Source organism: Sinocyclocheilus anshuiensis, unplaced genomic scaffold (genome assembly GCF_001515605.1).
Source record: "Sinocyclocheilus anshuiensis isolate Anshui unplaced genomic scaffold, SAMN03320099.WGS_v1.1 scaffold544, whole genome shotgun sequence".
Classification (NCBI taxonomy): Eukaryota; Metazoa; Chordata; class Actinopteri; order Cypriniformes; family Cyprinidae; genus Sinocyclocheilus; species Sinocyclocheilus anshuiensis.
The window spans coordinates 1,027,278-1,043,289 of NW_015555763.1; the positions used below are offsets into that span (position 1 = coordinate 1,027,278).

General features: G+C 37.1%; 1 protein-coding gene across 5 annotated transcripts in view; it reads right to left on the bottom strand.

Annotated features, from left to right (window-relative positions):
* The window catches only part of LOC107674082 (bromo adjacent homology domain-containing 1 protein-like), a 33,670-nt gene that overhangs the window by 6,823 nt on the left and 10,835 nt on the right, over window positions 1-16,012 (bottom strand). Inside the window, exons 1-2 of one of the 5 annotated variants that reach the window (XM_016467957.1) lie at window positions 7,065-7,641; window positions 2,153-3,721 (exon numbers count right to left, since the gene is read on the bottom strand). In XM_016467957.1, coding sequence (XP_016323443.1) covers window positions 2,153-3,701 — 1,549 coding nt within the window. In that variant the 5' untranslated portion in view covers window positions 3,702-3,721; window positions 7,065-7,641. Of the gene's footprint in view, window positions 1-2,152; window positions 4,394-6,902; window positions 7,642-16,012 lie in introns of those variants that run through there. The other 4 variants (XM_016467955.1, XM_016467958.1, XM_016467956.1 and 1 more) reach the window with 4 other exon arrangements.

A 16,012-nucleotide genomic window follows, 5' to 3' on the forward strand; every position in this document is an offset into this window, starting at 1 on the left:
CGAAAATCTAACAGAGACAACAAGCGTAAATTGAACACCAATTTTGAACAAATCAAACAGCCCTCAAACTAAGTGCACACAGTGACATGCGGTTGGAGCGGTAATCGCACTCACAAATGAAGGATAACAATACTTAAGATAACCCTGTTCACAGTGCTTGGCCTCTGTGGACAGAGATCACTTTTAAGGAATATTGCAGTCATTGTAGCTTCAATCAAGCATGAAGCGTTATTTGAAGAAAACTTCACTTCTCCCTACAGCATACAGACATCTTTAATCAATCTGCACTCTCCTAATACTCAGCTTTTAGTGCACATTGAACAGTACTGAATTGTTCAATATAGCAGATAGTGTATGTAAAAGTATCTTTTCAAGTGTAAAGCTTTGCACTTATAGAAAATTACACAACTTGCACATTAATTTAATATCAAACCAAATATACCAGCTTTAAAGTAATACTAAAAATGCTTTTGCTTTGCTTGTTTGTCTTGTCACAGTAAAGTCATGCTGTACCTAAAGAGAAACCCGCAGAGAGTCAGATTACAGTCTCATTAAAGGAGATTACGGTGAGTGAAAAATTACATTGTATAACCCAGCCGTGTGGTTAAAAACCAACAAGGGAGCATGTCTGCAGAGGTCTCTGCCTGTGCCGAGGTTCATAAGTGGCTGCGAGACCACAGCTGCCACCTCACAATGAACAGACAGTTCAAGTCTCCTGCCAACAAAAATAACCAGCACCCTCCCCACCTGTGGCAATTACTCACATTCGAACCAGCAGCGAACAGACTGCAGGGAACATGTAGCCACAATGACGTGGCTGGGGAAGGGAATTTCATTTCATTTGACTCGTATTCAACCCAATATTTTTTTTCTTAAGTCCTTGATGCGACCTCGATGGGGTTTCTCTTGACATCCCTTAATGTCACTGTATTTGTTGTGTGCACCTTTAGATCAATCAGAGACTGCGTGAGCTCATTCACAAAGATGTCCGCCACTGAGACTGGGTCAAGGTTGAGGATACAAACATGGTAAAGAATGATGAATGTGGAAATCACTCCATACACATTAGAGAAACATTTTCTCTTCAATTCAGTCATTCGTTATTTTACATACTGATGTGATTTCAAAAACAAGTCTACTAATTTTTTTTATTTATATATTACAATATATTCCTTATTTTAATACTTTTTTCATAATAATCACAATAAAATCACTGTAATTATTATTATTAGTTTTGTAGTCATATTGAATTAGTCAAAAACAGTGGAAATATGTTTTCAGAAAAAAACTTGTTTTTTTTAAACTCTGAAATGGATACTGAAAGAGGTTTGAGTTGGTTCTTGCAAAAAGCAAAGTATAAACACATTTTTTCACAAATTTCATCTGCAAAGTAAAAAAATAAATAAAAATTAATATAATTTATATTGTCTATGCAGGTGACCTCCCCAACAAAATCTCTCCACTAACTCTAGAATGATTAATTCTTTCCAAATATAGCTATTCTAGTCATCTGGTGATATTTCATATTGCAATATATATTGCAGAAATGCAAAATATTGCAATGTGATTTGGTGCTCAAGCAACATTTCTCATTATTATCAGTGCTTGATCAATTTTGTAAACCCTTGGTGAATAAAAGTATTAATTAAAGAAGTATTAATCTTACTGACTCTGAACTTTTGAACTTCAGTGAAAATAAGTACTTAAATTAGATTACATAAATGTACTGTATGCATTTTAGCTATGCTATATATTAAGCACAAGAAGAAGTTACTAAAAAAATTTGACATTTACAAATAAAAAGTTAACCTTATTACACTTCCTTTCGGTTGCGCTCTGTTTGGCACACATATGTGCATGCTTGCTTTATGAAGTGTTTAAAGTTTGACGGCATCTTGCTAGCTTATTTTTTTCCAATTGTATCAAATGTAGCCCTACTTAAATACAAAATGCGACACAGTTTACCTACTACCACTTTCTCCTCTGTACTTCAATCATAAATCTCAAGAAAAGAAATCAGAGTTAGCAGCAAGCAATCTCTTTCAAGCTCAAAGGCTCAAACTTCCCTGTAAAGTTACGGTTATGGAGCTAATTTGACAAAGCAAGAGATATTTTAAACTTTTCATTTTAAACATTTTATTTTCCATCCTACCTGTTTCCATTTTGTGCATGCAGCTGGAGCATCCTGCATTGTATGAGCAGCCCCTGCTAGCGATGGGTTGTGTGGGTCTGTAGGCATAGCTGCTGAGCCTGCAGGCCTCTCCGTAACAGGTGCCCACAGAGTTACAGTATGCCGGATGAGGGATCCCCGTAGGATGGGACACCGAAGAGGGCAGCAGTTTGGGTCTCTGGACCCCGCTAGTGCACATTGTCAGCGGGGGTACGGATGAGGGTGTGTGGCTCCCTGGATTTGAGCTTACGGGAAGCGTCGGAGTCCCGTGATGAGCGATGTGGACGTAGTACCCGGGGTAACAGGGATAAGGATGGGCACCAATGGGCATTGCTGGATGCGTCAGGGTGTGAGGAGAAGGAATAAATCCCTTCAGAGAATGTTCATCAGTTTCCGGGAAAGTTTTCTGGCCGAGGAACAGGGCTAGTCTATGGCAGTACTCCACTGATCTCTCCTGGGAACAGCAGTAATATGATTTCACATCAGTCTCTGTTTTCTCTTCCTTCACAGGCTTGAGGGGATAGCCGAGCATGGATCTGCACTGATATCCGGGACTAATAAAGCCATGGCTTCCTGTGCTCCCATCCCACAATGCCTCAGTGTGGAGGGCTTGCTTCTCGTAGAGGCTGCAGCATTGCTGCGATACTTTTAACTTGGACTGACAGTCCAAGTTGTGCTGCCGTTTACGCGATTTCAACTGTAGCTGCTTCCCTCGCACTGCTCCGCCGCTCGGTTTGCTATCTGTTTTACCCCTGCGCTTCACTCCCGAGGACGTGCTGGTCAGCTTGAGCAGGGCAGCCGCATTTAAACCCGCTAGACGTTTGGGAGCAGGACTGTTTAAAGTCTGTAGATCAATAGCGTCAGACTCCGTCTTTGCTTTTTTTGGGTTTCGACATTGTTCGGTCTCTCCGGTGCAAGAGCGTTTCCGGTTGTCTTGGCCTTTTCTGGAACAAACATGATCTTTTGTGTCTTTAGAGAGAGAAGTGTCTGCTTTTGTCTGTTGCTGCTTCTTTGAGGGTTTTGATGTCTGTTGGGGGTCCTCTCTGTCCAACAGCAGACTGTTAACGGCTTCTGCGTTCAGAGAGGCCAGCCGCCTTTGGCGAGGTTCAAGGATGAATTCTGTGTATAAGGCAGATTTATCAGGTTTCACTTTGCTTTTTGGTTCAGGCGCTGACCGGCAAGTCTTACAGGCTTTCTTGCGACACTTGCAGATCTTCGCCTTCCCCTGCATTTCCTTCACCTGGGCCTTCATGCCTTTCCTGCACGTTTCGCTCTCATCTAAGCGCGTCAATAAGACACAGCAGTTAAGCGCGCTCACTTCACCCAATCCATGTCGTCCCCTGAGAGGGTACAGCTTCCGGTCTCTCTCAGTGGTCTTTCCTTTTATTTCCTTACCTTTTCCTCTTTGGGTAGAACATCTTTTAGCCTTCTTTTCTGGCCAAGTTCTGTCCATAGTTGTCTGACAGCTCACCTGGTCCGCAGATTCACTCTTATATCCACATAAAGAGTTCCTCTGCCGTGCATGGGTCATCACACTCTGCCATGCAAAACCTATCAAGGAAATATCAAGCATTGTTAATTTGCAATTTCAAAGCTGCAACCACTATGATTAAATTTATAGTGTGTACAGAAGCCATTATGACTTTTTTAACCTCTACTAATTAATATTAATGCGAATGGCTATGTCAACTAATGTTGAATAATCAGCACAAATGTGGCCTTATGTTCCACCTTAATCAGGTTGCTGGTCTGGCTAGAGAATTTTAATTGGGCAGCGACAGACATGGTCAGTAAACGGCGTAGGTGCAATAGGCCTAAAAAAAATTAATGAGCATATGCTGTTTTGGCCTTTTGTAACAAAAATCTTTCAACTTGAGTACATAAAATGCATTAATAATGTATAACATTTCTGAGATTTTAACTCTTGAGATTTATCCTAAATCATTCATTTAGCACATACTGGCATCACGGCTCTAGAACTGATTACACTCATCTCTAATAGACCTGGAAAACTGCCATAACTAGCCTATGTGCATTCTTCAAATGTATGATGATATAATTGCTAAAACATGTACAGAGAGACTGCAAAACAGTCCCGATACATATGAACATATGATTGACATGAAAGTACCACAATGTCTGAAACTTAGGTCAGCCATTCCTATTTACATTCTGCATAATTTTAAGGCATAGTCCACCCAAAAAATTAACATTCTGTCATTGTTCACTCACCCTTGTGTTGTTTCAAAGTAAGTCATATCGCTTTATTTCTTCTGAAAACTACAAAAAAGGAAATGTTTAATGTGCCCTTTTCCAAATAAGTACAATGACTGAAACTCTCAATGCCTTTAAAACAACAAGACACTGAGTAAGTAATGACGCAACTTTCATTTTTGGGAATTCCTTTAAGAGACAGTTGAACAGAGACACTTGATTGGTAAAAATAACATAAGTCTGAGTGCCTCTAGTTTCTTAAGTGCCACTTAAATTGCTGTTCTCCAGATAAAAAGTATTTGATTTGCAATTTTTGTGGGACATTAAGGTAGAATTCCTTTAAACTTGCAGATGAGAAACAAATGCAGTATTCAAGGACATTCATCAATATCTGCTCATGACGACATTCTGGAGATTTAACATGTCCAACATGTTTCCCCAAGACCTATTGATTAAATGAAAGGCAAGTCAGGGGTCAAACACACATGGAGACACGACAGTAATTGGGCTCCATATGAAACTTAACACTAACTGACACAAAACACTAACTCTCTGACCTATTGACAAGTTCCTCTTCCTTTAAAATGAACAGAAGTCCTTGAGGCTTTCTTGCTGAATCTGACGTTTGACCTAGTAGCTATTATTATACAAAGACATCTTTTTGTTTGATGCATCGCTCTAATTTCAAATATGATTTTGCGTTTTATGTCCTGTATTATTAGTATCACTGTGCTCCACCATGAAAGACAGAAAAGCTTTGAAAAGGTATGAATGCTACAGGCTTGCTTGGATTGTGTGAATAGATTCATTTATTAATGTGCTCGGTTATTAAGTTTGACAGCTGCTGTATTTGAAACTCCATCTGTCAAATAAAAGAGGTCATCATAACCATCAGTCAACCTCAGACGCTATGCAGCGCTCTCCTTTACAACGCACAGAGCAACTTCAGCACCCTTGAAAGAAACACTATTATGCACATTCCTAAAACCAAACAGTAAAATATGGACACAATAAGGCATCTACCATAATTGACAACTGTAGCATTCTCTCATTTCAGCAACAATCCTCTTCAGCTGTCCTACTGCTCTCGACTGTTTAAAATCATTCAGCCATGCCAGATAAAGAGAGGAATCATTCTGTGGTTAAACTAACCGCAAAAGTGACTAATCAAAAACGTGCATTAAAAAAATATTCCGTTTTGGATTTCCATTAGTTATCAATAAAAACAAATAAAAAAAAGCTCTAAAATCTTTACCACAGATCAACATTAATCCAGAAATAAAACTTTTCACTCTCCCTTCAAAAAAAATATTTTTTGAAAGCCTATTACTTCTCTTCTATTGCTAGTATAAAGACCATTAACGCAAATTAATCCTACAGTGTGCTCACAAATGTGGAAAGCTTTAAATAAACGTTCAAAGTCCCACTGAAAACTAAATCAACATTTTGTAATTCTGTGAATGTCACAAGTTATTGATCTGGAGGGATGTGGGGCTTATAAAATAACAGACTAACTGCTGGTCATGTCCAATTGAGTGACACAACACAAACTCTCCAATGAAAGGTAGCTGGAGGATGAATTGTTGGCACGATAATGTGGAAAATTAGAGGTTCTCTTTTTAGTTTCAGGAAGGGTGAAGGGAAATGGACTGCTGCCCATTATTTACCACCATTCCGGGTGTTTTTTTCGGGCTGAGGTATCAGCCCATGACTTTCTGGCAAATAATCGGAGAGCCATCTGGCGTTTTGTTCATAAAACGAAGAAAACGTTAGGAAAAATGCGTCCAGTCTGTGCTTTAATAGATGGGAAAGCGGTGATATCTGACGTTTAGAGACGAAAGAAGTTGCCTTTCCCTTCTAGTAATTTGAAATTTACCCCTCACTCACTGTACACAAATAGATGTTGTTCATTTTTCCTCCAACACTGCAGATATGGAGAACGGAAAGGTGTGGACGGAAAAAAGAACTGAAAAACGAAAGAAGGAAACACATCTGAGTGAAATGTACATTGCGATTAAGGTAATCCAGGATAAAGGCAGCAAGCGCGTGCTGCTGGAGGTGTATAAAGATGAGTGGAGCTCGCGCGGCTCTTAGGGCGTATCACATATACACACACACAAAAAAAAACCCAGATCCGTTCGCTTCACATCCTACGGTTTCTGCCACCGCATACCTCCCAGCTGCGAAACTGAACCAGCACGGTCAACTCGAACCAGAGCAATTAATGCAAGTGCTGAAAATTACACTAAACAGCCAACCGTGAGAATCGAACGCCGAAGCGGAAAGCGCTCGGTCGGTCCCTGCCGAAATTTCCAAGCTTCGGGATGGTATCCTGAGCACGATGAAAGAACAGTTTCGCAAGTCTAACTAAAAAGCGCCTCTCGAACCGAATTTACACACCAATGTGTGCGGATCATGTCATGTTTCGGGCTATTTCCCCACCGAGAGCGAGAGAGAGAGCGAGCGCTAGAGAACAGCGCATAAACAAGATAAAACAGATTAGTAATCCTTCATTTACCTCGTCATCCACTCACTCCGCTGTATTCCCGATCAAATAATCACATTCCGCGAGCAACGAGGGTCCTGTTGTTGGGCTATTACAATAATATCGATGCTCAACAGTGAAATGAAACGAGGGGAGCACACACAGCTGACAAGATACGTTTAATCGGTGACCTACTTCCGAAGTAGCGTGCTGCTCGAGATAATATTCATGCGCTGCATTCGTGAAAGCCGCTGCTGCGCTGGGACGAGGTCTCGTTGGCATCACTCAGGTAGTTGAGTGATGAAAAAATGCAAAAATGACAGGCATCGGCTGAGGTTTAAACCTCATCGCTCCGTAAACTCACTGGTGGCCAGTCCTTGATCGCATGCAGTGAGCAAGTGCCTTGGATCAACAGCTATTACATAATGGAGTGCCCTGGACTATCTGATCATCAGTAATACTCAGAAACTATAATGAAATAATTGCCAAAGGATAAAAGTTCGCATGAGGTTATCAGAGCTGTCTAGGCACGAGTTTTAGTTTAAAAAGATATTGAACTCTCAATCCTTCCAGGAACAAGCCCTACTTCCCTTATTGAAATCTAATTCAAACAACCGGTTTTTTTTTTTTTTTTTTTGACGTTCTCAATAGCCTACAGAATGTTTTCAAGCATAGGTCCTTGTCTCTTTAATGTAAGATGCATGTGAAAACAGGTACCTCAGGCTATTATGAACAAATGCATAAACAAATGACACTGAAAAAGATATGCAATCGCTGTAATCCTGTTCTGGGGTTTAAAAACACATTTTCAACTGAATAATGATTTAGTGTCCCTATAGTATAAATATTACAGAGAAATGTTACTTAAACTCTCACACTCACTGATATTTGTTTGAGCACTAAATATGCCTTTAATTTGCAGACTATAATATAAAGTTAGAATTATATATGGATTTTAGTTTGTTCATATACAGCTGAAAATATAGCTTGTTCAATTAACTTAAGGAAAACCTTTCCACGCAATTAGTTTAGGTTCGTACAAAAGGACGATACAAGTTCATTTAAACAAATGAACAAACTTATTTCCTGAACAGCATAGCATGGAATTAACCAGAAGAGACAGATCTCAGTTAAGTGAAGCAACTCACATGATCATCATCCACATCCTAAAGAGAAGTGCCACTCTTTAACACAATGGTAACCACAAAACTCAAAAAAAAAAAAAAAATTATATATATATATATAATAGAAACTCTTCTAAATCCCCAACATAAACCAAAGGTCTGTAAAAATGTACCTTGTTAACATTAAGGAACTTTATGTATTGATTATACACAGGTGTTTTACCCATATTTTGAATTACACATTTTATTGTGTCAACTGATTAGCAAAAATGTAAACATGAGTAATGGCCTTAAAGACTTAAAGTCAGATGTTTTGTGTATAATATCTTGAAACAATGTATAACAGCTGGATGCTGTTAAAACTGCTATGAAATATAGATGTTGGTGTACATTTGCTTTGTCTTCAAATTATAAATTAGAGAGTCAACAATAAAGGAATAGAGGAAAATAGGGCAGTTGAGTATGAAAACCACACTGTAAATCGATGGGATGTATATCAAGTTTTACAGCTGCAGCCTGATCTCCTTGTTAAACTAAATAGTTTGCTAATGCCAAATTTACATTGCAAAAGGTGACACAGAAGTGCCTCTGAAGTGGCATTTAGATGTATTTCCACAGATTGTTTAATGCTGTTCAGAGGTGACAAATGCATCCACACAGCAATTACAATGGTATTCTTTTCATATAGGGGCTGCGGTGCATCAGAGTAGGCATAATTTAGTCGGGCCTTTATCCGGTATTGCATCTTTACAGGCACAGAACAGCCTCAACTCGGCTGTGTAAGTACACCTTTAAAGGAGACATATTATGCCCCTTTTTACAATATGTAATATAAGTCTCTGGTGTCCCCAGAATGCATCTGTGAAGTTTTAGTTCAAAATACCCCACAGATCATTTATTATATCATTTTGAAAATGCCTATTTTGAATGGAAGCAGAAACACGCCGTTTTTCGTGCCTGTCTCTTTAAATGTAAATGAGCTGCTGCTCCCCGCCCCCTTTTCCAGAATAGAGCTGCGCCATTACAGCTGGTACCTGCTAAAAACATGTTTTGGTTCTGATTATCATGTTTATCGTGCTGAAATCATGCGTTTTAAACCATATTCATTTAAACTTCTTTCTGAGTTTATCTGAGCCTAGTCTGAGAAAACGAGCACGTCTGATTTCGCTCCCTTGGTGACGTATATTACGCTGCTGCCACACAGATCTAAAATAAACAAGCGATTTATTTCCCAGCTGTTTACCTTCACAGACATAACCGACTGTTTTTGTAACTCGTGTGCTTTTAACGTAAACTTGTGTGTGAATGAGAACTTAAAGGTCCCATATTTGTACACCTTTGCTGTGACAGCCGCTTTCTGTCTGTGTGCTTCGGATGTGTGTGCAAAACCTAGGTTATCTAGTTTATCTACGTTTTCTGAGCGCACACATCCGAAGCACACGGACAGAAAGCAGCTGTCACAGCATGTGAGTACTAAACTAAGTTTTTCATGATATGTCACCTTTAAGATAACTAAAGATAGCCAAAATGTGACTGTGATGAAGATATGATGTCTTAGAGAAATGTGGATAAAATATCCACAGAGGTTACATCTAGTTAAAAATACACCTGGGTGTTGATATGAAGCTACATACCAAGTGATTTGAGTAATCCATAATGATAATCCTGTACAATGATAACCAACAGTATCACTATACAGACATAAGAGGACAAAAGCTTCAAGGTCCTGCAAAGGCTAATCTGAGAGAAATGCCCGCAAAATACTATTTTTTTTAACATATAAATTTATGTGTTTAATACCATTCAGAAATATGACATATTTAATTTAGGAAGAATGAATGGAATTTGCATTCTTAGACCAATAAGCTTAACAGATCAAATGGATAAACACTTAAGAATCTTCACAAAACTTGCTGAAGGCCAGATCTTAACACACACAATCAAACATTAACTAGGATCTAATGCTCAAAGATTCTTCCTCCGAGTCTGCAGTGTCTCAGATAAGAGTGAGTATCAAATAGAGATGTTTAATGAATGATCCCTAAAATGACTGCCATCCTGTTGATTACGGTTTTAATCAGGGAGCCTTTAAAACACACATTGTGTGGCAGGATGGCAAACACAGCCTAAGCTATGACAAATCTTAGCAATAAAGTGGGTGGAAATATAAAACCCTTCTATCAAGCATCTGAGTCCATTAGTATCTTGAGTCGAAAAAGCTTCAGAAAATGAAACAGTGATTTTCTGCTTTAACCAATCATGATAAAAGCAATGCAAATGTCTGTTGTCGTCTCAAATTTCCATTTGACTTTTAAAACGGTAGAACACTCTAACGAAAAACATATGAACAGAGGTAACAATTAACACTGCAAGCAAAGCACATTTTACACTGACACAAGCTCATAGCATAAACCTCAAAGTAAAGATGTGTTTCCAGCAGATCAGCCTTCAGCTTAGCCTTCTCATGAACGTGATTATCTTAAGCTACTTGAAATGTGTTTTCATGCTGTTTTAATGAGAAAAAAACATTTGAAATGGGCTATTTAACTCATAATTCAGCCTCATTTAACAAATGCTCACTGCCTTTGATAGATCAGATGGTTGAGCAAAGGACTACGATTAAAGTTTGGTCATCCTTATATCGCTGATGCCAACGAGAAGGAGATAAATAAAATTCTGCCTATTAGTATGAAAAATTGGTGAACAAAATCCAAACAGTAAAAAGTAAAAACCTACAACGTTAATTTGTTTTAATTCCCTTCTACAGGTACATCTCAAAAAATTAGAATATCATGAAAAAGGTCAATATTTTTTGTCACTCATTTAAGAAAGTGAAACCCATATATTATATAGATTCATTACACAGAGTGAAATATTTCAAGCCTTTTTTCTTGAAATTTTGATGATTATGGCTTACAGATAATGAAAACCCAAAATTCAGTGTCTCAGAAAATTAGAATATTGTGAAAAAGTTCAATATTGGAAAGTCATGGTGTCACACCCTAATCAGCTAATTACCTCAAAACACCTGCAAAGGTTTCCTGAGCCTTTTGAGTGCATAAAAATTAACATATTTTCAGAAGCCTGAATTTCTGTTTAAAATATCCTTTTTTTATTGATCTTATGTAATATTCTAATTTTCTGAGACACTGAATTTTAGGTTTTCATTATCTGTAAGCCATAATCATCAAAATTTCAAGAAATAAAGGCTTGAAATATTTCACTCTATGTGTAATGAATCTATATAATATATGGGTTTCACTTTCTGAAATGAGTGACAAAAAATATTGACCTTTTTCATGATATTCTAATTTTTTGAGATGTACCTGTATATGCAGGGGTGTAAAATACTGAAGTAACTGTGCTTCATTACAAAAACAAATAGTTCACCAAAAAATTAAAATTTGCTGAAAAATTACTCAACCTCAAGTTATCAATTAATGTTTTGTGAAGTGAATATGTGCGTGTTCGTAATAAACAAATTCATCATTAAGATTTTTTAAACTTCAAACCATTGCTCCCGTCAAAAAGTCATCCCGTCTAAATTTGGAGAGAAATATGCACAAATCAAGCACCGTTTACAAGCAAAAAGTGTTCTAAACAAATATGTCTTTGGATTTTGACGTGAGAGGACAAAGGGGGTGGACATTTTCACTGGAGGAAGCCTTATTATGGATTTTAACCAGAAGAGATGGTTTAAAGTTAAACCATCTTTAATGATGGTTTTATTTCTTTTCACTTCACAAGACATGAATTGATGGACTGGAGTCATGTGGATTACTTGTGCATTATCATGATGTTTTTATCAGCTGTTTGAACTCTCATTCTGATGGCACCCATTCACTGCAGAGGATCCACTGGAGAACAAGTGAAATAATGCTAAAAACTGTTCCAATGAAGAAACAAATTTTTCTACATCTTGGATGGCCTGAGGGTGAGTAAACTTTCAGCAAATTTTCATTTTGGGGTGAACTTTTGCTTTAAGTATTATTCAGTTTTACTTAAAAATAGTACTTTTTGCACATCTGCCTATATATTCAAATTCAAACTACAGACCACCATTATTAAACTTGTTTTTCAAATTGACATGATAGGAATTACACATCAGCTGTTATGAGAACTACAAAAATGCTCAAAAGAACCCGAATAATTAAGCTTTATCAGCTCAGGTGGCCACAAGCACACTGGTTCCATGGGTTCATTTGGACACTGCCATTTGAAAAGCAGAGAATTCTCAGAGAAGAGGCTGAAAAAGCGTTAATGTTAACCCACTGCGTCATCACACCAAGAGTGCAGCGGCACAGTCTGATACTGACACTAACACATTGTCCAAGAGTTCACCGTCCACTGCGCGACCTTCTGCCAGTTTAGTGACTCAGAGTAATCATGTTACTCCATTTCAGTGCACTAAAGTGAAGCTTTCAGATTAATTGTCTTCTAAAATTGCTTCTCTTTGACATCTTCTCCATCAATGCAAGAACTGCCAGACGTACATAGCAATTCTCATTCCAGAACAAAAGCAGCAAAACACATTTATTTGCACCTTAAAGGGTCGTGAAACACCAAACTACTTTTTCTGAGATTTAGCAGAGGTATTTGTGTTGCACATCATAGAAGACAATGTTAGCATTCATTGATTACAATTTTTGGATATAACTGGTTAATTTTTAGCCTTTTTTGCGCTATTTTCGCCTTCCAGGTTTAAAATATATCGTGTTGACGTCAGTTTCTGACATGGCAAAGGACTACAGTGCTTCGATGACGCGTAGGTGTCTCATAATTATTCATGTACTTATCCTGCATACATTAACTGAGAGAAACATTCATAGATCGAAGGAGTGTTTCTTTTTGCTTTGTATTAGAGTTCGGCACAAATGCAATTCATTCACTTAGTGAGTTTAACAGGTTCTTACAGGTGTTTACATGCAAACCATCAAAAGACTTATATAAACGCAGCAAAATACGCCTTAAAAGTTATTAGAGGTGCAACAGCACGTTCATATTTATATTTTTTTGATGCAGATTGCAAATTCAAATGGCTGTGCATTTATTTGTTGCTTTAACTCAATGGGAGCGAAATTAAACTGTCTGGAACTGAAGTTGTCTGTGTTGTCTGTCTCCCCTCTTCCCCCTCCACTCCAAAGCACACCACTCCCACTTTTGTAGCATTTTTCAAAACTGTGGTGAGAAATAACCGGTGCTAAAACAGGGGGTTTCATGACCCTTTAACAGTGATTTTATGAAAAATTTATAGGGAATTTTTAGGTCTTATAAAATATACATATTTTCAAAAGACGTGCACAATTAAATAAGAAATATGCTTGTTTATCAAAATTCAAAAGACATTTACAGGTTCTCCTTTAGAAATTGGCATATAAAGCCAAAACCAGTTCTGCTTATAATAATAACAATCACTGTAGAGAAAAAGCCGCTTTCAGATTAATGGATTAAAACAGGAGACAGACAAAGTGAACACTTTGCTTTCAAGCTTTGCTACCAGGTTACGACTGCTGGTGGATTTCCTGTTGATGACAAAAGCCTTTTGTAAAGACGATTATATTTTGTTTTGTTTACTTTTTAGCTAATTACCATTATCACTGTTCATTACTGCAGATTTCAAAATGATGTTTACTCAACAAACCAATAAAACAACAGCATCTCTCGAACATATGTGGGACAGAACATAGGCCTACTGGTTGCATCCTGAAATACTGTGAGCTTTTCCTTTTCTTTAATGCCATCTCTGAATATATACAAGATACACTGGCTTCCATTAGAGGTCGTATACAGGTTGTTCTGGCAAACAAGATTTTCCTCTATAGTCGACACATTTATCATTTACAAACATCCTAATAACAATCTTCATAATGCAACATCTGCACTGTAAAAAAAATTCTGTAGTTTTTACAAAATAATTTTGGCAGCTGTGGTTTACATTTACAGTATAAAACTGTAATTTAAAAACAAGAAAATTTGAATGTAAACCAGTAAATTCAACAATGCACACTGCTATTAAAATCTGTTTTGTACCTTTAACATACTGACAACCACCATAATAATGCAGGTGGTAAAAGAGAAAGCCACATGAAGAATCAAAGCTCATCACAAGTAGCTTCGCCACAAGCAGAAGTATATACTAATATATAGAAGGTGCACAGAGTCATTCATGCAAACACAAAACACCATCATGGTAACACATGATACTTAAATAATGCATTAAACTTTCATTAAACAACAGAAGATGTAACATAAAGCCCAAATATACATAACTAATAACAAAACCTATCAAAAAAACATGATTATTTAAACAAAATACTTTCAAATGTGGACTGTCATGCAGGGAATTACTGTAAAATTACATGAAATGTCTGGTTAGATATTTTACAGTTTTTCCCTGTATATAGTACGGGAACTTACTGTTAACCTATTAACATTTTTTTTCCGTAGCATTTTTACAACATTTTACAGTTAAAATTACACTTATTTTTTACAGTGTGTGTATGTGAATCGGCATTAGGGCAAACAGAACAAAAGGAACACAAATAGAAGGAACGGCTTCACAAGACAATGACTTGATTTAAAGTTCAATAAAATCAAATCTTTATATTAATATATAATCACACTCAAATGAGAAAAGCTGAAGAAGGGCCCTAATAAAGGGATGCCATCTAGCTCTCCAACTACCCATCTTCATTACTGATGTGATAAATAAGCAAGCTTTAATATCAGTGGCTTTAATAATTTGGCTCTCCAAATTAATAACATCTTCTGTAACCAAATTTGATAATATTATATCCGGCTAATTCTAGTGTAAAATTTGTTTTATTTTATTTTACAGAAAAAAAAAGATAACTTGCTAATAGGTTGATTATAAGTCACTTTATACCATATGAAAAACTGTAAATAAACATTGAATTATATGTAATTTTACTGTAAAACAATTTTAATTTTTTTGCAAGAAAATAAGTAAGGCAATGTACATTAGGATGTTTCATGTTATGTTTTATGTTATTTAGTTAATGTTTACTTTACTATTTTTTGTGTCTTGTGTTACCCTTATGGTATAGAAGTACTGGCCATGTTTTATGTACAGGCTACTTACAATCAAGTATATTTTAGGTGAGTATATTTTAATGTAAAGCAGATTTTGACAATCTTGACCATGAAGTTTAGTGTTATAAGTAAAACATGCAGGCACCAATATGCTATCTTGCAATACTTGAAACATTGTCATTGTTTATGGTGGTTTCTGACAACCACTGCTGCATTTTGTTTTATCATACATTTAGTCAAATCTAGTAAGATATCACATTTAAAAAAGTATTTTGCTGGTTAATCAGTTTACTTATTTAAAATGAACATTGTTCCATTTCTAAAGTATTTCAAGTTAACAGTTATTTTAAAATTCACTGTTAATTTAATGTTAAAGGGATAGTTCACCCAAAAAATAAAACATTCTGTCATCATTTACTCGTCCTCATGTTGTTTCAAACCTGTATGACTTTCTTTTTCTGTGAAACATAAAAGAAGATAATTTGAGAAATTTCTCAGTATTTATTTTTTGTACAATGATCAACGTATGGTTACTTGTGTAATCCCAGTTCTCTGAAAACAGAGCAAGGTATCTCACTATGGGAAATGCATGATAGACTATGGAAGCACCAATCACACCACGTCTATCTGCAGGGCAAATCAATCACAGCTCATGACCAGGAACCCACCCCCTTCCAATATATTCTGCTGAAATGGCATTCTAAGCACGCTCTTCCCCAGTGCCATGCAAGAAGGGAAGCATGGTGAGATACCTCACTCTGTTTTCAGAGAACTGGGGTTCCGCAAGTAACCTTACGTTCTCTTTCAAACAATCGCTCAGTATCTCACTATGGGAATGATATGGCCAACTCCTGTAACGCATGCTTTCCGAAGCTGCCGGACAGACCCGGCGTTAGTGTTGTCATGGTACCAAAATTTCAGTATTCGGTACCGATACCAGTGAAAATCCACGGTTCTCGGTACCAA